Genomic DNA, 25168 nt, shown 5'->3' on the forward strand with positions numbered 1-25168 from the left:
AGCAGCTAAGACCATGTGACTAAGTACCAGTGGAATATGAGCAAGATGATATATGCAACTTTCACCTCACTTGTTTAAAATAAAATTATTTATCTGGACTCTCTGGACTCTCTCTTTCCCCTTCCCCACTGACTGGAAGATGAGCATGACAATGTCCTAGCCTGACCATGGAGATTAAGAAAAGACCCTAAGAGGTGGCAGAGCAACATAAAGGAAGGAGCTCATGAAAGACTCAGCAGCCTGAATGTGTGACCTGTTGTTATGTGATAAATAAACTTTCTTACTTGAGCCACTATATTTGTGTCTCTTGTTAACATTAGTTTAGTCTTTATCATAACAAATAGAGCAACAAAACTAGTTCTTGGTTTTATTTCCCTAAGTCTTTCTGATTTGTGTTTCACCACTAATAAAACATTGTGATTTTCCCTTCTTAGTAGGTTTCCCTAAACTATATACAACTACATTGATTATCTGTGTAAAGTACGGGAAGGCATCTTTTTAATTCCATCTCAAATCTAGTTTACCTTATTGTAGTTACGTAATTTAACTGTGCCATTTGTAATAGCTATAGAAAGCCCTGTGTTCAGATAGAAGTTTCATTCATTCACTTAATAGCAATGTATTAAGTGCAAAGTTAATAACAGTGCTATAATGCTACCTAAAATAATAAGAAAAGGGATAAGACATTGTCCTTGTGCTTAAGAAACTCAGAATCTAATAAAGAAGCCAATTATATACCTAACTAAAATATAATATAAAGATAATTTAACAGTAGTATCTGGTAAACACGATAAAATATATATACACATACATATATACATATATATTTATACATATATATATATATTTTGAGACAAGGTCTCACTCTGTCACCCAGGCTGGAGTACAGTGCCACAATCACAGTTCACTGCAGCCTTGAATTCCTGGGCTCAAGTGAGCCTCCCACCTCAGCTCCCTGAGTAGCTAGGAACACAGGCACACACTACCATGCCTGGCTAATTTTTTAATTTTTTGTAGAGACAGAGTCTTGCTATGTTGCCCAAACTGGTCTCAAACTCCTGGCCTCATGCAATTCTCCCATCTCAGCTTCCCAAAGAGCTAGGATTACAGGGATGAGTCACCACACCTGGCCTATAAAATATTTTTTAAAGGACATTCTATCCAGGGATGAATGGGGAGAAAGTCATCTGAGATAGTCCAAGTCACTATTATGTCTCACTTGGATAACTGCAACAGCCTCGTATCTTCCTGCTTCTACTCTAGCTATTCTGTCAATAGCCCATAAACAAGCAAGAATAATCTTTTTTAAACATAAATTATACCATAAAATTGTCTCATGACTTGCCATTAGAATGCAATTGGAATGAAATGTAAATGTTAACAAGGTGTATAAGGCCTGATGTGATCCACACTGTTCTTACCACTCCTACCACTCTCTAGCCACCCAGTTTCCTTTCTAACAAGCACGCCAAGATCTTTCCCACCACAGGGCCTTTGCTAGTTCTTCTGCCTAGAATGTGCTTCCCTCAGCATGACCAGCTCCTTCTCAACATTTATATGCTGGTTAAAATGTCACCTCTTCAGAGAGGCTTTCCCTTTCTACCATATCTAAAGCACCACCTCCACCTCCACCATCCAAAGCCCTAGTATCTTTTTGTACTATTATTCTGTTTTATTTTCTTCATGCATCACAGTACTTAAAACTACCTGAAAACTATTTCACTGTGTTTTTATTTTCTATTTCCCTCTGCTAAAATTTCTTATAGCTCCATTAAGGCAGGAGACTGATGTGTCTTGTTCACTGTATTAATCACAGTATCCAAGACAATATTTGTATGTGCTCAATAAATATTGTTAAATATGCTGGGCATGGTGGTGTGCACTTGTAGTACCAACTACTCAGGAGACTGAGGCAAGAGTATCACCTAGTCCAGGAGTTTGCGCCCAGCCTGGGGAACATGGTGAGACTCTGTCTCTGGAAAAAGAAATTATACATATCATTAAACAAAGAAAGATGACATGTAAGCTGGATTGTTGGAAGGTAGTTAGGAACAGAAATTGTCAAGAGGAACAGACAGAGATGTGGAAAAGGAAATCAAACACATTTTCTCTTACCTAGAACTTTTTCACAAATTTTTTTAGGATAAAGTAATAGACTATTATGGTTGGAAGATATCCTAAAGCTTTTATCTAATTTTCTCATTTTGAGACATTAATACTTTAAAACATCCCCCTGATGTTTTCCTGAAAACTTCCCTTGGTATGTAAATCACTATCTCATGAGCTAACCTATTCTAATTCAAGAAACTCTGTAATTATTAAAAGATTTTCTCATATTAATCCCAAATGTTTGCCTGTTAATTACACACATTACTCCTGATTCTGATATTAGAGGTTCTCATGAAGATAAGTTTAATCCCTATTTCACGGGGCAGACTTTCAAATATTCAAAGACATCTATAATACCCTCCTAAATTAAAAAACAAAAAATAGATAACATTTATTAACAATATCTGCTAGGCTCTGGGCTATATACTTTATGTGAATTACTCAATCCTAACAACTACTGTAAAATAAAATGATTATGATTGTACCTATTTTGAAAATGAGAAAATTAAGTCCATATTAGATAACTTGCCTAAGATAACTTCCATCAAGCTGGAAAGTGCTGGAGTCGGAAATTAAACACAGATGGTCCAAATCCAGAACCTAGATTCTTAACTGTAAGCCCCACTCTCTAAATGACTCCTGATCTTTGTACTATTTGCACTAGGCCGCTATGTGTAGATTATAGATTAACATTTGTCACCCAGATAACCATGCTAAGGCACAAAACTCGACCAACTGTCTTCCACCTAATGATGAAGGCACTATTGATTCTCAGGTATTTATAAAAACATTCATAATATAAGACTTAATAATAAATAAGAGGATATGCAATTTATGTTGCATATATATCTTTTTAGATTAATCTTTATAGATTAACATTTGTCTACAAATACTAACCTATGTTTTCATTTTTATGCCTATTGTTCTTCATTAAGTACATTCTACTTCATTAAGTACACACTCCAAACTATCTGATATATTTTCTATTTTCTCAACATATTCTTTATTTCAATACTCCTCTACCTTTTGTTTACTTGATTCTTCCGAAAAGGACCTTCCTCCAATACTGCAGATACTGTGTCCTTAAAAAATGGTAGTGCTGGGAGGCCGAGGCAGGCGGATCACGAGGTCAGGAGATCGAGACCATCCTGGCTAACACGGCGAAACCCCGTCTCTATCAAAAATACAAAAAATTAGCCGGGCCTGGTGGCGGGCGCCTGTAGTCCCAGCTACTCGGGAGGCTGAGGCAGGAGAATGGCCTGAACCCGGGACGCAGAGGTTGCGGTGAGCCGAGATCGCGCCACCGCACTCCAGCCTGGACGACAGAGCGAGACTCGGTCTCAAAAAAAAAAAAAAAAAAAATGGTAGTGCTATCGCAAGGACAGAAAACCAAACACCGCATATTCTCACTCATAGGTGGGAACTGAACAATGAGAACACTTGGACACAGCGTGAAGAACATCACAAACTGGGGCCTGTCATGTGGTGGGGGGAGGGGGGAGGGATAGCGTTAGGAGGAATACCTAATGTAAAAGACAAGTTAATGAGTGCAGCACACCAACATGGCACATGTATACATATGTAAAAACCTGCACGTTGTGCACTTGTACCCTAGAACTTAAAGTATAATAAAAAAAAAAAAAGGTAGTGCTACGAGTATTTCATTTGCCTCTCCAGATCCATTCTTCATTCTTCTCCACCCTGTTCAGTGCCCCAGGAGCCTCTGTTTATATCCAAAGCCCACCTTGCCCTCTGTCTTTGGGGTGGAGTCAACCAATGGAAGACAAGAGCAGAAGACAGAAAGACAGGAAGTGAGCCTGGAGTAGTTACTCTCCCCCACTCTACCACCCACACCTCCACCCCTGCTCTCATGTAAAATCACCTCTGGTTAGTGATGCTTCTCTGCTACCAGAGCCACAGCTTCTGTCAAGTGAACCTCTATACAGCTACTATCTGCGTCTTAACAGCTCTGTATTCTGCCCTTGTATGTTTAAAGGTGATAATGGCTATCTGTTGTTGCTCATCAGATACTCATACCATGTTCTCTTAACACTTCCCACTCTTTTATAAATCATTCCTTCAAAAACTCTCCCTACTTTAGCCATTTGAGTGTGTCATCTATTTTCATTAGGACGCTCACTTTTATAGCATCATTCTTTTCCTAGGCCTTCTCTGTATTTTTTTTAATATATCCTTTATATTTCTTTTCCTGCACTAAACTCCAAGTTTCTTGATGGTAAGGTATATTTTATTCATTTTTTAATCTCTAAAATAATTAATTTTGCCGATAGTACCTACTATCGGCAATGATATGTTTCAAGAATAAATGGAATGTTTCAAGAATGGAAAAAAAACTTTTTAAAATCAAAAGAATACTTCATGACTCAAGATAATCATACAAAACTTAAACTTCAGTTTCCATGAAGGTTCAAAAACAGGCAAAAACAATCTATTAGGATAAAGGTCAGAACTGTGGACATCTTAGAGACAGGCTATCAAATGGGAGAGACCATAAGGAAGCCAACTAGGGTATGAAAATGTTCTACTTTTTTATCTGAGTGGTAATTACAGAGATGTATACATAGGTAAAAATGTGTTAAGCTATATACTTGTTTTGCTCACTTTACAGTATGTACCATACACCTCACTAAAAAAGAGAAGAAAAAAATCTGTATTTAGGTGCTCACGTTGAAACAATATGGCTAACATCTCATTTATCTAGAAGTCCTTTATCAAAACAAACAAAAAAAGCTCTCTGTGGAATCAAAACAGATATTACAAAGTCCATATACTGTATCCACAAGAAAGACTTCCAGGACTTTTCATCCTTACTTTTACAGTGAATTCCAATTAGCTTGGTTAACCAGTGTCCTGACCTACCATTGATAAACAGTAATTAATTGGGAAAGGGGAGGTAAAGATTGGTAACATCTAGCAACAGGAGCAAGCAAAATAACTGTTAAAGGAAGATAAAGGCTAGGCGCTGTAGCTCATGCCTGTAATCCCAGCACTTGGGGAGACCGAGGCGAGCAGATCACGAGGTCAGGAGTTTGAGATCAGCCTGGCTATCACAGTGAAACCCTGTCTCTACTAAAAATACAAAAAAATTAGGCGAGTATGGTGGCACACACCTTTAGTCCCAGCTTCTCGGGAGGCTGAGGCAGGAGAATCGCTTGAACCCGGGAGGCGGGGGTTGCAGTGAGCCGAGACCATGCCATTGCACTCCAGCCTGGGTGACAGAGTGAGACTCTGTCTCAAAAAAAAAGATAAAAATGTAAGAAACATCACTTAGTATATGGCAAACAGACTTTACAAGCCAGTTAGACATCCATATATCATGGCACAGTAAGACAGTGTTAAAAGTGGCAACCTTGCCTGCAGGAGTGAGATACAGGTGGGCATGGTGGAGACAGATGGTCACAAGAGTCCCCAGGAGCAGGGGAGCCTTGTGCAAGAATGGACAGCAACAGCCAAGGCTTAATATGTGGTCTCAATCTGAGACAAACAGGCTTCCAAAACAGTTCTACTGGTTGGATCGCTGGCTTTTCATCCTTTTTGACATAGTGTTGTTTATTTTTGGGTTGTCTTTTGCCAAGACCAGTGTGCTGATATCTAAACTAATAAGCTGGTTTCTGGAATGAATTCTGAAAATGACTACAAATTATTGAATAAAGAAGACAGACAGTATTGTGCTGTAGAAAAATTTCATACCTCTAAGGGACCTTCCTTTCATTGTATACTTTCTGTTCATTTGGAGGACTATTAAATGGGTAGGATATCATCCATTCACAGCTAAGTTCTTAACAGTAGACCCTTTGCTTCCTATTTAAAAATTTTTTTCAAACATCTGATGGCTTTACAGAGATTGATGACAAAGGTATTTGTACTTAAAAGTTTAGTGTATTCATTAAAAAAATATAGTAATGTCTTTCCTTCAACATTTTAAGGGTTGACGAGGGTTTAACATAATGCAAATAATATGATGAATAATAAGGTGAGGTATTTATAAATTCAAAAGTAAATTACTCAAAAGTGAAGAAAGGATTTTGAGAGAAAGAACAAAGTGTACTTAGATTGTATAGAGGCTATAACACAAAAGATATGCAAAAAATGTAGGCCCACAATATATTTCTTGGCTCTAAGCACCAATTAAATGTTGAGCTTAAGTAGGACTCTGTTACAAAAAGATGTGTCATGGTCAAAGGGTTGATACTGTCTCAGAAAAAGTAGATAATGTCCAATATTGGAAAGCTAGCATGCATGTCGTCTTACCTGGATGTCTCCCCTTTTCTTCCTTTTAAATTATTGAGCCCCCTGAAATAGGATTGTATGCTTCAAACCTTTCTTTTTTTTTTTTTTTAACTCTTGCATTAATTAAGCTTTTGGCCAAAATGTATTTATTTTTATAATGTCTGAAACTTATTTAAATACTTCAGCAAAGTCAGTGTGATATTTACCCATTCAATAGCTATTTGAGCTTTTACTATTGGCCAGGTATTATTTTGGACATGGCAGTAAACAAAACAGACAAAAATTCTTATCTTCAGGGTGCTTATATTCTCCTTTCTTGTTATTTAAATGTAAATATGTGATTTAACAAGAATTTATATTCCAAGGGTGATCAGCTAGCATATAATCAGAAAAGCCACACTCCAAAAGCAGCTATTATAAGCACTTCAGAAGCTATTCCTATTAGCCCTAAAGACTAATGTAAGGCATATTAGAAATACAAGAAATAATATAAGAATAGAAATAATATAAGGAATAGAAAGAATAATATAAGGAATATTCTAGTATTAGAATATTAGAAGGGGCCGGGCATAGTGGCTCATGCCTGCAATTCCAGCACTCTGGGAGGCCAAGGCGGGCAGATGACTTGAGCTCAGGAGTTCAAGACCAGCGTGGGCAACATGGCAAAACCTCATCTCTACAAAATACAAAAAAAAAAAATTAGCCAGGAATGGCAGCATGTGCCTATAGCCCCAGCTACTCCAGAGGCTGAGGTGGGCGGATCTCTTGAGCCTGGGAGGCAGAGGTTGCAGTGAGACGAGATCACGCCACTGCACTCCAGCCTGGGCAACAGGGCGAGTCCCATCTCAAAAAGGAAAAAAAACAATATTAGAAGCAATAATATAAGGAATATTAGAAATAGGCTCTTGTCATTGAAATTAGTGGCATTCAATATGTGTGAACTCTTTTAAATATTTTGGGGATATTCCCTTCCCTTATAAACAGGGCATAAGATCTTGTAAACTCTACATTCTCTGTCTTCCAGAATGGCTCTTAGGGTTACAGCCAAGTCTGAAATTAATTTTGGAGGATTTTAATTGCTTAATGCTGACTATAAAGCTAACAATTACGCCTTCAGGGTACTGTTGCATCTGCCTAAAGAGAACCTTTTATGGAATGTGTGGGTGAACTATTTGGGGGAACACAGAACTGGGAGATCACTCAGTTTACCAAGCAGATTGTATGAACTGCTTCTGCGGTGCTTGCTAATAATTTTGTCAAATACATGTTTACTAATTTTTAAAATGACAACCCTTACTTATCAGAGAAATATATTATTTTCATCAAGATCTATTCAGGGTAAGCAAAAATAGGGATAAACATAATAGAAATAGTCACAGCAAAAATGTGTTTAAATTAAAAAGATATTACTTGTAAAAAGATAAACTTCAGTTACCTTACAAAAATGTTCTTGACGATGAACACGTAGAGAGGAACAACACACACTGGAGCCTACCATAGTGGAAGAAGGCAGAGGATGAGGAAAAATAACTAATGGGTACTAGGCTTAATACCTGGGTGGTGAAATAATCTGCACAACAAACTCCCATGACACAAGTCTACCTATGCAAACCTGCAAATGTACCCCTGAACTTAAAGAAAACTTTTTTAAAAAAAATCACATTTCCAGAGTTTGCTAAATTATGACTAGTATTTTACTACTATCTTCTTCCTTGGTGAACTATTAAAATTAGTAAATTTATGTTAAAAATGAAGTTCTCCCTAGAAATCAAAAGTGCAATCTAAGCACTGAAAATGTTCTATCAACACTCGTTAATTGAGAACCATTCAAACATCTAGGAATTTTTAACTCTGCAAGTCATATTTGAAAAAGTGATGTCAAAATTGTTTATAACCCTACTGCACCACTATGATCTCACCTCAAATTATCATTCCATGTCCCTCCTTTTGTTTTAGAGGTAACTCCTGCACACAATGTCCTGCATTAGTTTCCATTCTCCCAACTTGCAAAACTCTTCCAAGCTTCCCCTATAAACTGAGGCATTCACCTAAAGTAAGCTTCCCCTGCTGAAGAAGATTTTTGCTGGGTTTTGTTACATCAAGAACTTATTCCTTAGGCATCCTATTCTTCAAGTTACTTTCAATGATGAAATTATGAGTATTATGTATCAGCTAGGAAAAAAAGTCCTATGAAGTGATAAAGAAAACAGTATTTACTCCAATAATTCAACTCAATAAACTATTTGATACATGCACCACGGTTACAAAAATAAATAAGATACTGTCCCTGCATTTAAAGGACATAAAATGTAGAAACAGGAAAGGCCTATCAACCCAAATATGACAGAGAGTATTAAGTACAACAATAAATGTACAGAAATAATGACTCAATTTTGTTGAGAGAAAGAAACAAATGAAGAAAGGCAGAATCTAGGCTCAGTTTTTAAATTATGCACATTCCATGCAACTATATAGACACTATAGTTACAAGAAAGGTGGCATGCAGGGCCGGGCGCAGTGGCTCATGCCTGTAATCCTAACACTTTGGGAGGCCGAGGCGGGTGGACCACGAGGTTGGGAGTTCGAGACCAGCCTGGCCAACATGGCAAAACCCCCGTCTCTACTAAAAATAAAAAAATTAGCTGGGAGTGGTGGCATGTGCCTGTAATCTCAGCTACTTGGGAGGGTGAGGCAGAAGAATACTTGAATCCAGGAGGCAGTGGTTGGAGTGAGCCGAGATAGTGCCATTGCACTCCAGCTTAGGCGACAATAGCAGGACTCCATCTCAAAAAAAAAAAAAGAAAAGAAAAGAAAGGTGACAAGCAAAACTTAAAATACGTTGTCTAAAAAATTAAAATGTGTTGTCTAAAAGATGTCAGAATTTCAAATAGATTTCTCTATTATGATGTTGATAGAGGCAATGCCTTTTTCTCAATCCTATGGCTTCTATGAAAAACTGTCACTAAATAGTTTTGGATTCTCTCTACCCTTCACTTCTTTATCTCCTAGGAGGAGGATAGTGACTTACCTGACTGGTAAGTTTAGACTAATGAATCATGTAAGCATAATTCTACCCCTTGCTTTTTGCTCTTGGAAGCCTACCCACTAGATGGAAGCAGAAGTTCTCCAAAGCTTCTCTATGGATAGGCTCTCCAGGCAAATAGGGAAAATGTTCCTGGTCCTATTCTGCTAATGACCAGGTAAGTCTGTTTAACTCAGGGGTTCGGTATTACAAAGCAAAACTATCTACAGAATAAGCCATGCCTTCCAATAACAGTTTTATCAGGAACATAGATGGTATTCTGATATCTCATCTGTCACTCTCTTCTCAAAATTTGGGCAGGGAATTTGGGTGTTATTTTTTGAAACCTCTCAAACACTACAATATTAATTGCACTGTCTTTTTTATTATTTAAAATAAAATCTTCACTTTTTATCTTACATTAAACTCCTAAGAGTAATGGCATTATATGATTCTTCTTCATAGCCCTTATAGCTCCTAGCAGAATGCCCAGTAATGTTGCTGAAGAAATGAATTTTCAGATATTAAAGTTATTTCTATATGGTGCTTATTTTTACAACAAAACCAAACAAAAAATGACTTACATAATGATAAACACTGGTATTTAGTAATGTGTATGTAGGTATGTTCCTCTAAAAAAAAAAATTTTCCCATATATTAGTAAAAATTCCTATCCATATTTATTTTTGTCTGCTTTGAACCATCACCATCTAACTGGTAGAAGCTCTTCAGGAGACTTTCTGAAAAGTGGAATAAAGTGTTACACTGAAGCAGTAAATGACTAATACTGACTAGAGTGAGGAAGAGGGTTGGAAGAGTCACTCTTTTACACACAGTTTCTCTTCTTTCTGTTTCCGTATCTTTTTTTATTTTATTTATTTTTTTTTTGAGACGGAGTCTTGCTCTGTCCCCCGAGCTGGAGTGCAGTGGCCGGATCTCAGCTCACTGCAAGCTCCGCCTCCCGGGTTTAGGCCATTCTCCTGCCTCAGCCTCCCAAGTAGCTGGGACCACAGGCGCCTGCCACCTCGCCCGGCTAGCTTTTTGTATTTTTTAGTAGAGATGGGGTTTCACCGTGTTAGCCAGGATGGTCTCGATCTCCTGACCTCGTGATCCGCCCGTCTGGGCCTCCCAAAGTGCTGGGATTACAGGCTTGAGCCACCATGCCGGGCCTGTTTCCGTATCTTTTATCTCCCTCTTACCATTCCTGGGGAGGTGCTGCATAGTTATCAACATGCTTAACAGACAGTGTGTGAAGGAAGAATTATGGGTAAAGACATTTGTTTGACTTCCCAGTGTACTTCCAACTCCAAAGTGACAAACTGGAACAAAAAGCTTATGGGACAGTAAATTATGATTGTAGCAGTTGATTTTTTTTTTTCTCTGGAAGACCAAAGGTTCTTAATCTTTAACTCTGAAACTTTAAAGAAAATAAATCCAAATTACCGCCCTTTTAATCACTTTTTAAATTACTCCTTGTATCTTTTCTTTGTTGTCCTAAATATTGATCACTGGTTGAAAGAATTTCCCCTATATAATCCCTTACGGAAAGGATTTGCTTTTTTGCTTAATACCAGTTCCAAGAGAAATACTGAGACAATAAAAAAGGATTGTCTCATAGACCTAAATTTCAATTAGTTTTACCATTAATTTAGAGAAACTTGGCATAAACTTAAATAATTCAAGGATGAGAATTTCAAATATTAATAATAATAGCCGTAACAACTAACCCGTTGAAACCTTGCCAGGTGCCAGACACTGTTTCAAGAACTTACAGGTTATTAACTTATTTAATCCTCACAACATTTCATATCACATTTATTTCACATCAACAAGATAGATACTGTTATTACCCCTAATTTATACACAGAGAAACTGGGGTACAGAGAAGTTAAATAACTTGTCCAACATTCTGTAAGTAGCAGAGATGACATTTAAACTCAAGTAGTCTAGCTTTACCACTGTGCAATAGTTGACTATCAATGAAAATACCAAAGACAGTAGGAAATTGGGATTCATCTCTACCCACGGTTCTTTTCTTCACTCAAGGTTAACATGGAAATATTGTAAGAAATGACAATAAGTATAACTATAATAACAGATATCCATTGTGAACTCCAAAATGTAAATGATAAATACAAAACAGAAATGCTTAGTTCTTACACTCAGGGAGTTTACATCCCATTTAGAGATGTAAAAGATGTATCAACCATTCACATGTGAAAACTGGAACATACATTAATCAATAAAGTCAAGCTCTTTATCATTTCTCCCAAACCAGCTCATCTTCCAGTGTTCACTGTATTAGCTAATGACGCCACTAAACTTTCAGTCACTAAGACTTTAAGCATTTACATACCTCCTTTTTCCCTGTCACCAGGGCTTTTCCACTCCCACTGTTCTCAGTCTCTCAAACGAAGGATTATAACGGGCTCCCTGCTCCCAATATTTTCATTCTCCGATCTACTTTTCCCATTGTCAAAAATCTCTCTAAACTAAATAAAGCAAATGTCTCTTCTCTTCTGAAAATCTTCCAACATCTTCCACTGAATAAATCAGAAAGTTTAGGATGGCATTCAGTATCTTCCATACATTACTCTCAACCAATCTTTCAGTCTTTTCCAGTAACATTCCCACACTAACTCTACACTCCTTACTTTACTAGCTTTCCATTCTGATTTCCAAAACAAAGTCATGAACTTTACCAGATGGTTTACCAGTCTCAACGCCTGTCTCTACCTTAATCAAGTCTTATATAATATGTCCTTCAAATGCCTCCTCTATAAAGACACTCCCCCGAAAAATTGATCACTCTTTTGCCTTCCACAATGAGGTGCTCTGACTGGAACACAGCAATTACACAATTGTGTCTCACAGTGAGCCAATTTGCACATCTGAGTCTACTAGATATAAACTCCCTAGAGATAGAACCATATCTTACAGATCTTTATATTCCCCTACAGCACCTAGCACACTGAGGTGCTCAAAAAAGGGGGCTAATAACCAAAAGGTTAATTAAGACAGTATAAGAAAAGTATCTTAATGTGATAGGAATGAATTAAAGGTATAAATAATATACAAAAGGAATGCTTTCTACTGTAGGTGAATTTGGAAATAGTTATCAATTATATGTGTGTATATACGTGTATGTATATATGTAGACATAGACATTTATGTTATTAGGTATCTACAATTATAAATTTTATCTTCTTGGTGAATTCAGTCTTTTATAATTACATAATGATCATCTTTTTCTCTAGGAAAGTGTTTTCCCAGGTTTTCTGATATTAATATTTTACCAGTTTTATTATAGTGTCTTGTGTCCTTTTTCCATTCTTTTATTTTCAACCTTGATAAATTCTTATGTTTGCAAAGAGTATACAGTCAGAAAATCCAAGTGGACAATCTTTACATTCTTTTCACAAAAGTTTTTGCTTCTATATTTATTGTAATTCGTGGTGGTATCTAGATTTATTTCTATTATCTTTTTACATGCTTTAAGTATTTGTCCTGTTTGCTAGGTTTCCTTTTTTGACCTCCTTTTTTCTCTTATATTACTTATTTGTTCTCCTTTTTCCCCTCAATTCTTTTGTCACATCTATTTGTTTGGAAGCCATTCACACAGTATCTATTCTTTCAGCAGTTGCACTAGCTGTGTGTGTGTATGTGTGTATGTGTGTGTGTGTGTAGACAGCTATTGTATACAAACAAGATTTAAAGTCAAACTCTTAGCCCTCCCCCTTGAAATATAACTTTTTAACATACTCTTCTAATTTCTTCTTTCCAATGTAAATGCTCTTGTTTTCTAGTACTTTAGTTCTAGCCTGTTCTCTTAGAAGACATTGTTAATAATGTCTTACAATATAAGTGTTTGTTTTTACCTATATTTATCACTAGTATACCTTCTTGATCTCATTCATTTCTTCTGCCTGAGTATGTACTTTCAGTAGTAAAAACTCCCTCAATTTTTCCTTTTCTAAAATTGTTTTAGCTTGTACTTTTCCTAGGGAGATAGTTCTGCAGGGCACTGATTCCTAGTTTGACAGTTATTTTCTCTCAGCACCTGTCGGTTGATATTCCACTGTTTTATGGATTCCACTGTGGCTACTGATAAGTCACCTTTCAGTGAAACTGCCATTCATTCTTTTGGAGGTAATTTCTCTGTTCTGAGCTCTTTTAGTGGTTATCTTTTTCTTTAAGGTTCTGCAATTTTGCAATAACGTATGGGTTTCTTTTAATTTATTCGCTTGAGATTCAGTGAGCTTTCTGGACAAAAACTTGGCATTTTTCATCAGTTCTATAAAATGCTATTTTACAGCCATTATCCTTTCAAATGTTTCTTCCTCTCCATTTTATTATCCCCTTTTCAAACTTCAATTAAGTCCAAGTTATACTTTACTTCTTATTCTCCAACTCTTCTGATCTATATGACTATTTGTGTGTGTGTTTTGGGATTTTGGGGGGGTTTTCTTGAGACAGAGTCTCACTCTGTCACTCAGGCAGCAGTACAGTAGTACAATCAGAGCTCACTGCAGCCTCGACCTCCCCAGCTCAGGAGATGCTCCCACATTAGCCTCCCAGGTAGCTGCGACTACAGGCATTCGCCACCATACCCAGCTAATATTTTGTATCTTGTAGAGACAGGTTTTGTCATGTTGCCCAGGCTGGTTTCGAACTTCCGGATTCAAGCCATCTACCCACCTCAGCCTCCCAAAGTGCTGAGATTACAAGCATGAACCACCACACTCGGCCAGTGACAGTTTTTTAAATCACCTGTCCCCCAATCATTTTTCTTCAGGTTTCTATTTTATTTCTTTAATCATAATAAGTGCGTTTTTATATTTCTTATATAATCTGAAGCTTTGGTGGATGTGTTTTTGTTGTGTACTTTTCTTAGGTTCTTATTCATAGTGCCTTGTTTCCTTGCCTGATTTGTGGATTTTTGACTAAGCATTGCTCAATTTCCTTGGGATTTTATCTGTAGGAATTATTTGAGGCCTTGGAGAATCTGAATTTGCTTCTAACCATTGCCTTGGAGCATTACCAACTTGAGGCCAATTTAAATTTTTACTTGAGGTTTTTCAGTCTACATATGCAGCACTAATTTTAGGGGTCAAAAACTAAATGAAGACCCTGAAGATTTCACAAAAAAAACTATTAGAACAAACAAATTCAGCAAAGCTGCAATATACAAAAATCACCTCATACAAATCAGATGCATACAGTTTTACACTATAAATAATTCAAAAAGGAAATTAAGAAAACAGTTCCATCTGCAACAGCATTGAAAAGAATTAAAATGTTCAGGAATAAACTTAACCATGGAGGTGAAAGACTCATAAACTGAAAACTATGAAAACGTTGCTGAAATAAATTAATATAAAAATAAATCAAAAGATTTCCCATTTTCATGGATGAGAAAACCTATTATTGTTAAGATGCCAGTGCTACTCAAAGCAATCTATAGATTCAAGGCAATCCCTACCAAAATCCCAAAGATGATTATACTAAGTGAAATAAGCAAGCCACAAATAAATACTGTATGATTCCACTTATATGAGGTATCTAAAGTCATCAAATTCATTGAAACATAAAGTCGAATGGTGATTACCAGGGGACAGGGGAAGGCGATTCATTATTTAATGAGTATAGAGTGTTAGTTTTGCAAGATGGAAAAGATAGGCAGATCTGTTTCACAACAATGTAAATATACTTAACACTACTGAACTACACACTTAAAAATAAAGCACAGAGTAAATTTTACAGTTTTTACTACAATAAAAAATAAACCCCAATGATGTTTTTTGCAGAAACAGAAACATTCATCTTAAAATTCATATGGAATCTCAAAGGACACTCAAACATCCAAAATAATCTTGAAAAAGAACAAAGTTTGAGGTCTCAAACTTCATGATTTCAAAACTTACTACAAAGATACAATAATCAAAACAGTGTGGTACTGACATAAACACAGACGTATAGACCTATGACACAGAACAGACAGCCTAGAAATAAATCCTCACGTGTACTGTCAAATAATTTTCAACAAAGAAGTCAACACTTTGTTGAAAGGTTATTAAAAGAACATTTTTTTTCAACAAATGGTCTTAGAAAAACTGAATATCTACAGGCAAAAGAATAAAGTTGCACCATTACCTTACACTGTATACAAAAACAAATAAAAATGAATCAAAGACCTAAACATTAGAACTACAACTTTTATAAAACTCCTCAAAGAAAACACAGACGGAGAGCTTCATTACATTGAATTTGCAGTGATTTCTTTGATACGACACCAAAATCATAGGCAACAAAAGAAAAATTAGATAAACTTCATCAAAATTGAAAACTTCTGCACATCAATGGACACTAACAATAATGGATATTAAGCCTTATTAGAAAGCCATTATAACTAAGACAGTGTGGTATTAACACAGGATGCATAAACTAACAAATCAAACATAATAGAGCCCAGATACAGTCATATATATATTGAAATTTGATACAGGATAGAGGCAGCCCTGATGAATGGAAAAAAAATAAACTTTTCAATACATTGTGTTGGCATGACTGGATATCCATATATATATAAAATGAGATTGAATCTCTACATCACAACACACATATAAATCTAAAAATTAGAAAAACGCAAATTACAATCACAAAGAAATACCATTTCATACCCACTAGACCAGCCAAACTTAAAAGTCAGTAAATAGGAAGCACTGGTTGATAAGAATGTGGATCCAGGGGCATTCTACTCAATGCCAGCAAAAATACAAATGCATCAATTTATATTCAGCATCTATTTTGAAAAACAATTCAATTTTACATAGCTTTAGTTTTCTGTTTCTACTTGCATTGGTTGAATTGTATCACCCCAAAAAAAACATGTTGAGTCCTAATCCTCAGTACCTCAGAATGTAATCTTATTAGGAAATAAGGTCTCTATGGGGCAAATCAGGGTGGACCCCAATCCAATATGACCTGGATCCTTAGAAAATTAGAAAATTTGGAAACAAAGACAGACAGGTACAGGGAAAGACTATGTGAACATACAGGGAGAATGCCACGTGAAGATGAACAAAGAGATCAGGGTGATGCATCTACAAGTCAAAGATCGCCAGTAAACCACCAGAAGCTAGGAGAAAGACATGGAACAGATTCTCCCTCACAGCCTTCAAAAAGAACCAGCCCTGGAGATACCTTGATCTTGGACTTCTGGCCTCCAGAACTGTGAGACAATTCGTCTCTGCTATTCAAGTCACCTAGTTTGTCGAACCTTGTCATGGCAGCCCTAGCAAACTAATATGCTCCTGTAACAAATTATTGCAAATTCAAAGGCATAAAATAACACAAATGTATCTTATAGTTCTGCAGGTCAGAAGTCTGATACAGGTCTCACTAAGCTAAATCAAGATGATAGTGGGGCTTCAAAACTTTCTGGGAGCTGTAGGGAGAAAATCTACTTCCTTACCTTTTTCATCTTCTTAGAGGCTGCCTGCTTTTCTTGGCTCAGGGTCCCCTTCTTCCATCACCAAAGTTAGCAAAGATGGGTTGAGTGAGTTCCTTTCACACTGTATTACTCCAACACTGCTTCCACTGTCAAATCTTCTCTGATTTCTTCTGCCTCTCTCTTCTACTTTTTAAGGACCCTCATGATTACACTGCACCCACTCAGATAATCCTGGATAATCTCTTCATCTCAAAATCCTTAATCCCATCTCCAAAGTCCATTTTGCCACGTAAGGTAACATATTCTCAAATGTGGACATCTTTGGCCAAGATGGGCAGATCGATAGAGCCCAGGAGTTTGAGACATGCCTGGGCAACACAGCGAAACCCTTTCTCTACCAAAAAAAAAAGATACAAAAATTAGCTGGGCATGGTGTCACGCCCTGCGGTCCCACCTACTCAGGAGGCTGAAGTGGGAGGACTACCTGAGCCTGCAAGGCAGAGTTTGCAGTGAGGCAAGATCACACATCACTGCACCCTAGCCTGGGCAACAGAGTGAGATGCTCTCAAAAAAAAAAAAAAAATACATATTGCTGAATGCAAGTTGTATGAAATTTAAGGAAGAGGTGGCCAAACAACGTACTGTGGCAGATGGAGGAGGAGAAATCTGTAAAGTTATCTGCTAGGTAAATCAATGACAGAAGGAAAGATCTTGGTTGTAAAATAAAATAAATAAATAAATAAATAAATAAATAAATAAATAAATAAATAAAAAACAGTGGGATATACACCCTTCTGCCCCAAGTTCTAAGAACAGGCTTATAACAACAACCTAAATAAGCGCAGATCAGCTTGTAAATAACAACGTGAACAACTCAATGTTATAAACTGTCAGGAACCACCCACAGACAGAACCCAGTTCTCCCAAAGTGTTGTTTACAGCTTAAAGTTTTTCGGTTTCTTTTGTTTAAATTGAAAGCCTTTAAGCGAAGCAGGCAACAGCCAGTTCACTTCCATTCTTCCTACTCTCCTTTTGACCCTCCCCTCTGTCTTCAACATATAAAATAAATGTTATGTAAGTACATGAGTTTGAGACCAGCTGCATCCTTACAAATTACTCTGAAATAACTGTATCAGAAGTTTGTCATCAAGGTCATTATAAACTATGCGATTTTCATGAGTCCCTCTTAACTGACTCTCTCTAGCTTCTCGCCTACCTCCTTTAACCTCCTTTAACCTCCTTTAACCAGAGACATTGCCTTTTTTCATATAATTAGAGATACCTGGCAAAATTAAGTACAGCCTTGGAAAGCTATGATGGAAAGTATATATTCTCCTTGTGGAAAGTAAAAGTGGATTAGGAGTAAAGACCTAGGTTCTAGTCTCTGTTTTCCAAATATGTCACAGAATAACCCTGAGCCAGTATTTTTCTCTCTCTAGAGTTCAATTTATTTTCCTTGTACAACATATAATGAGCAGATTTCAATTACATAAACTCTGAACCTGTCCTATATTTTATATATCTATACAAACATTTATACTGAAATAGGCTTTTTCGGCAAGCATAAATTCTTGCTTTGGATGAGGTGCAGAAGGCAGAAGAGTGTGCTACGGAAATAAGCTGACTTGGTAATTGAAAGGGAAAAGAGAAAGAATGAGAGAAGGGCCTGCCACTGAGGAGCATAGTCTGACAACAATGAAAAAACAAACTTTATGGTTTTACTTATGCTTACCTTCTACTAAGTGTATAAAAACAAATTATGGAGATGTGACTATCTAATGCACTATAATGAAAATACCCATCAGCACTGCTTCACATGGTTTGTCAACTCTCATTTTTAAATATGGCCCATTCTGCTATAACGGAGTTTTGTTCTCAACTTATATATAAATTTGAGTATCAGTGTACTGTCTAAAGTCTTTCTAATCTTATTTGTTCCTTAAAGGAGATTTCAACAAGTGGAGATGGTAGAATCAAAAGAGAAAAATCCACAACAATGTCAATAACAAGAAGCAGCACAGCTAGAAGGTATGTGGGGAGTGAGTGTCCCATTAGTAATAAAATGCTTTTTTAAAAAATAAAACAAAAAATGGCAAAGAGCAGATTATGAAGGACTTTGCAAGCAAGGGTCAAGGGCATGAACAGTACCCTGTGGACAATGAAAAACCATAAGAGATTTTTAAAACCGAGCGGGTGACTCTATCAAATCTGTGTTTTTGAAAAATAACCCTCACGGCAGAGTACATACTATATTTACAAAATAAAGTATAAAATTATTATGTAGGCTGATATTTTACCACAAAATAGTAACATGAAATTGGAATAAAACGCTCACTCATTGAAGCCATAAAATAAATTTCACAAATACTACAGTATTCTTCAAGAAATTAACAGGGGATTATGCCTTGCAAATTCCTTAGGTGAGTAAATAATCACACTTTTAAAAAACTCTCTTTCTTAAGTTCTCACACTACACATATATACCTTTTTCAAATAAAATTAACACTTTAAGTAATATTTATGGGCATTAGGGCCACGGAATTTTTAAATATTTACCTAACCATTTAGCAAGCACTTAGCATTAAAGGTATAGAAAAATATCTCACACACTAACTTATGCCTTTCAAAACCTTGTATTTACCTACTCAAACACAAAGTGATCTCATTGAAAAGCTGAAAACTGCACTGTAGAATATGCAATTAAAATGGCATAGAAATGTAGCTTGTTCAATTCTGCTCAAAGCTTCTATGCAGACGACTAATTTTTTTTAACTTCCTATTAGTTTCTGCTGATTCTTGGCAGATAAGACTACAAACTCAGTGCTTCTTTCCATTAACCCACCAAAGCAGAACACCATCAACAGTAACTAGATTTGGGTTTCAAATCTCTAAATGCTTTGCCAAAAAAAAAAAAAAAAAACCCTTAGTTAAGAACTGAACTGACACATATAGCATTTAAATCAAATATTATAAATCTAATTATAAAATCAAATGTTTTACAAACATGCCATTATTTTTCAACACACTAATATAACACCCCAAAAGTTAAAAATTCCTTTAAATCTATTATTCTACAATTAAAAACATTTCTATTAATAGACGTTTAAGAGGCTTTCAAAGAGGTTAATAAAAATGTTAAAATTCTTAAGGAAATGAAAATGTGATAATTTTATTACCATCCTAAAAATGAACCCCCATATACTTTTTTAAAGTTCTATCCAAAACATACAGGATATTTGCTCATCTTTTCCAATTACTATACTTGGAAAGCATAGGTTAGTAAGGTCAACATTCAACATTTAAGTAAAACTGCAAGAATTACTGGTTTGTGACATTTTATTTATAGTTTTATTTCTACCTTACCAAAAGTGTAAACTAAAAGAATTTAATTTTAGAAATGGAAGGTATTATATAATTTAATTTTAGAATTAGAAGGTATTACAGAATTCATCTACTAGAATCCCTTAATTTGACAGGATACTAAGATTCAGAAAGGTTCACTGACTTTTCCAAAATTAAACAGTTAAGCCAAAACTCCTCAATCCTCTGCCTATGAATCCAGGACATTTTCCCCTATGACAGGTCCTATCTAAAATCTTTTCATCTTCCTTTACTTTCTGAAACAAGAAAGTGTTTTTACCACTGTCATATACAACACTTTGAAAATTAGAAAAATCTCCTGATCTTTTACTTCCATAAAAGTACTGATTTCCTCTCAAAATATTTAACATAATATATATGCAAACAAAAAGCACAAATTCACTGTTAGACTTCAGGAACAAGCAAAAATAAAAATTCTTGTTATGACAGTATCTGCTAAGTTAAAAATACCCTTTTCTAGCAATGTCAAAATAGAATTATTTTGTAGACACTGAATATTAGGTAGGCATGTATAAACGCTGAACTATTCACATATACTTTAAGTGTGCAAAAATGTTCCTATTAAAAGTAGAACGTGAATAAGGATTTTCTGCACTAAGAAAATACACCCTTTTTAGAAGCACAAATTGTATTTTCCTCTAATATAAACAATAATTGAAGCTACCTGGTACTTAACACTGCACCTAAAGGTTGGAAAAGGTTGCTGTGATGGAAAGAGCACCACACAAGGATTAAGAAATCTAGAAATTTTCCACTTACAAAAGGACAGACAGAATTACCACCAACAACAAATTACAATTAAAATATGTTAAACTGTAACTGTTAACTTCAGGAAAATTGCCCACAAAAGTGATGAAATTGCTAAAACAATTTTCCAGTGTTAAAAAATGCAATGTGTTCACATTTGGTCAAAATTCAAATATTAATTCCATTCTATGAAAATAGTTGATACTACTTTGTTCCATAATAAATCCTCTCAAAACAATTTTTCTTCCAACACACATTTTCCTAAAGTACTGTCTATTACCACTGGTAGTAAACTGAGAAAACGAAAGGTATAACAAAACTTTTTCAAGAGGTTGACCACAGAAGTGGCCTCTGAAGTCAATTCAAGAAGCAAAGTATTGTGTCACTGGAACACTACAGATCAGTGTTCAACATGTCATAAAATCAATGTAGTAGCTTAGAAAATATTTCGAAGAGAAGACAGACAAGAAGTGAAGGAAGAGAACAGAAAAGAAGAGAGAAGAATGCATCAAATGCATTAAGGACAAGAAACTTTTGTCTCCAACATATTGGCTCCCAGTGTAAAGCATATCACTAATCCAAAACTCCTGAAAACCTATGGTTACGCTCTTACTCTCCTACTGAAAACCACTATACTTACCAGTTAGTTGTGCAGAACACAGCATTGAAAACTGAAAAATCTAATCAAATCCCGGAACTACCACTTACTAGACATGTGAAGTTGCATGACCTCTATAAGCCTAGATTTCTCATCTCTAGAGGTTAATGGCACCAGCCAAACACCGTTCTTGTGAGGATTCGAGACAGTATGTGTAAAATGTTTTGCACTTCATAAATCCTCAATAATAGTAGCTATACTTATCGAGTTTCTTGTTGATGTAGAACAGGTAGGTTTTCCAATACTATATACAGATGTAATCTCATTTGCTGATGATTTCAATCCCTTTAAAAAAACAAAACTATGTAAACCTATGGGGAAAAAATAGGTTTTTTTCTATTGGCATCTTTCCAGGAATTACCAAGTTTAAAGTTTAAACTGTTAAAACATTCTCCTAATTATGCAACAAATACAAAGAACACTGAATTAGTCCGTAAAAAATTATATTCACCTATACTGCTGTCTTTTCATTTAAATTACTCTCATTTGCAAAGCTCATCACTGTTCTTCTAACGATAAAATCTCAGATTTTTCCTCATGATTTTCAATAACGAAACCACACTGATTAAAACTCACAGATGTATCCTCTCATTCTAAAGGCTGTATGTTATCTTTGGGCAGGCATCATTATAACAGCAAACAGATAAATGGCAGCAAAAAGACACACATCAGAGTATGCTAAAAGCAGGAGTAGTCAATCTATTCAACCACAAATGATTCACCTCATTCTTCTGCGAACTCATCTATTCCACATACAATCCTTAAAAAGTGTCATGTGATTAGCGGGCTATTTGATTTCTATTCAATGACAAAAGGTACTTGCTTCTGCATTTTTAAAAGGCTTCCTGTATTTTAAGAATCTTTTCCAGAATAACACATTGTTTCCTCCCCCTTCCCCCCGGCCCCCCCCCCCCCCCCACACCCTTTTTCCATTCTGAAAGTTAACATGCTTTCAAAAAAGCGAACTCAACTCGGAAATGCAGCGGTAAACCCGAACCCTCTCACATCCCAGACCTCGCTTTCCAGCCAACATACCTGTTCTCTCGAAATACAAGGCAACGAAGGTCTCCTGAAAATTTTGCAACTGCCATAGTAACTGGCTGCAGTTTCTCCTAGCGACACGCAGCTGGACCTCCTCCGGGGTCGGATCACAGGCACTTTTTCTTCGGCGGCACTGGACAGCCGAGGATGAAGAGGCGCTTCCCTGATTTGAAAGAAGTGATCCAACGCCAGGGCCAGCAGGCAGCCAGCGCCCCCCACCAGGCCGGAGAGCAGCGGCCGGAGGGCGGAGGGCAGCGACCCGAGGCTAGTGAAGGAGACCCACCAGACGAAGCTGGCCAGGAGCAGCACCAGGATGCAGTGCCGGAGCCGCAGAGGGTGCGCGAGCGTCAGCAGCAGCCCCACGCAGCTCAGCACCAGCAGCAACCTGCCCGCAGCCGCCTCCGGGGGCGTGTGCGTGGCCGGGGACCCTGCGCCGCCATCCCCCCAAGGCCAGGACCACCACTGCCACACCAAGAAGTCCCCCAGGTAACAGCAGGCGGGCAGCGCCAGCAGCCACCAGGAGCCGCCGCTCCGGCCCGGGCCGGGTCCCCGCTTGGTCCGGGTGAGGAAGCAGGTGAGGAAGAAGAAGGCACAGGCGATGCTAAAGAGGGGGCTGAGGCTGTGCGAACACACGCTCAGCAGCGTCCGCAGCCAGGCGGCCCCGGCAGCCCAGCTCTCCGGTTCCGCGCCCAGCAGCAGAGCGAGGACAAAGGCAGCCAGGGCGCCCAGCGAGAGGCGCGCCCGGCAGAAGGGGGAGCCGCGCCGCGGCTGCTGTGGGGAGGCCGGCGGCGGCCGCAGCTCCACGTTGCAGAAGCGGCAGAGGTGGAAGAAGAAGCCGCGCGGAGGGTCCTGCCGCAAGGGGCTCACGCAACTCTTCACGTAGCCGTTCCTCAGACTCTCGGGGGGCGAGCCGACCCCATCCGGCTGCTGCAGGGACCGCATGGCTTTGGCGTCTCGCTCGTCCCTCCTCATGGTTGAGGCCAGGGGTGGCCACGGGACTCAGCACACCCCGCTCCTACTGTAGCGGCCGCTCGCGTTCCCACACCCCAGCCCCTGCGTTCGGGGCGTCCCCCGACTCACAACCCGTCAGGGCTGCGCCCGCCGCCACGGCCCTGAGTCCCCACCGCGCGGACTGAGGAGCGGCGGAGTCCGGGACATGCTGGCTGAGGAGAGGGGCAGAAGGGGCTTCTCTCCAGGACCAGTTTGGCTGCCGCCTCCTTTTCCCTTGGGCACCTCTCGGGACTGGAGACTCGGTGTCGCCTCCCAGCTCCGCTGGCTGCAACAGTTACCTCACGGCCCCAGCCTGGTCCGTTGGGCGCGCGAGCGGCGGGCGGGCGCTCCTCCCCCGCGGCTGTCGCGGCCGGGCGCGCGCCCGCCGCGCGCTCGCGCCTTGTCCCGCCGCCACCCGCGCCGCCGTCGCCCAACAGGGACGCGAGATGGGACCCCGCCGACCCAGCGTGCCCGGGCCGAGGTGAGCGCGGCGGCGGCAGTCCCGAGACCGGCCGGGACTACGAGAGAAGGACGAGGTCTTCTTCGGATGGGAGGGGCAAGCCCGCCATCCTGGGACCCCAGGCGTGCAGGTTCTCTTTGAGGGTAAGTCACAGACACCCGGCCAGAATCCCACAGGTCACTACTGGGGTCGTCGGGAAAGAGGGCGTTTGTGGTCCCCAAGGGGTGTGCTTAGTGGGGATGGTGAGCTAAGGGTGGGAGGGGCGGGGCGCAGTCTCTGACCTCAGCCCCGTTCAGGGTGAGTCCTCAGACTGTGACCAAATGAAGGCCAGCCAACACCAAGGCCATGGCGAAGAAACCCTAATCACTGTGGCTAGATCTGGCCTCCAGAGCAACGTGGATTCTTGGGCCACGAGCAGGCCCAGGATCCTTGCAGTGGTTCTTAGAGAGGAACGTGTACGTGGAGTGCACTCTGGGAGCACTCCACGTGCACGTTCTTGAGGGTTGCTCAAGAACCATCTTCACAGACAAGGAACCAACGTCTCGCCTTCCATTTTTCACCCTTGCCATGTATATCTACTGGTTCACATCCTGTATCCCCTTCCACACAGCACAAATTTGCTGTCGCAATTGGTCTTTGCAAATTGAAGGCTTTTTCACTGTAACATGTTCCAGATGGGGGAGCCGGGAGAACTAGGAATCCTCTCCAAGACCACTCCCCAGTTTGGATCAGCTGGCCTTGAAGGAAGCCGAGTAAGATGCTATTTGTGAAGTACTGGTGAAACCAGCAACATTAGGAAACACAGACTTGAAAGTGAGAAGAAAAGAACTTTGCTACACCAAAGAAACTGCTCTGGAATCTAACCAATCATAACCGCCTTAGAGAGAGTGAACTGTGTTTCTCTCCCTAAGCTGTCACTTCAACCTCATTACCGGACTGCATTTCTCAACGAGCTAATTTCACGTTTTTCCAGAGAGATGAGAAACCTTGCTGTGTGGTAAATCCCACAAACAGGCCCATTTTTCACCAATTAATCTCTGCCCACAGCCATGACCT

General features: G+C 38.7%; 1 protein-coding gene across 2 annotated transcripts in view; it reads right to left on the reverse strand.

Annotated features, from left to right (window-relative positions):
- PDE3B (phosphodiesterase 3B) overlaps positions 1–24226 on the reverse strand; it is a 216714-nt gene extending 192488 nt beyond the window's left edge. The window contains exon 1 of one of the 2 annotated variants that reach the window (XM_023230954.3): positions 22657–24226. In XM_023230954.3, coding sequence (XP_023086722.1) covers positions 22657–23634 — 978 coding nt within the window. In that variant the 5' untranslated portion in view covers positions 23635–24226. The remainder of the gene's footprint in view (positions 1–22656) is intronic. The other variant, XM_023230953.3, reaches the window with a different exon arrangement.
- Positions 24227–25168: the final 942 nt, after the last annotated feature.

This window comes from Piliocolobus tephrosceles, chromosome 13, assembly GCF_002776525.5.
Source record: "Piliocolobus tephrosceles isolate RC106 chromosome 13, ASM277652v3, whole genome shotgun sequence".
Classification (NCBI taxonomy): Eukaryota; Metazoa; Chordata; class Mammalia; order Primates; family Cercopithecidae; genus Piliocolobus; species Piliocolobus tephrosceles.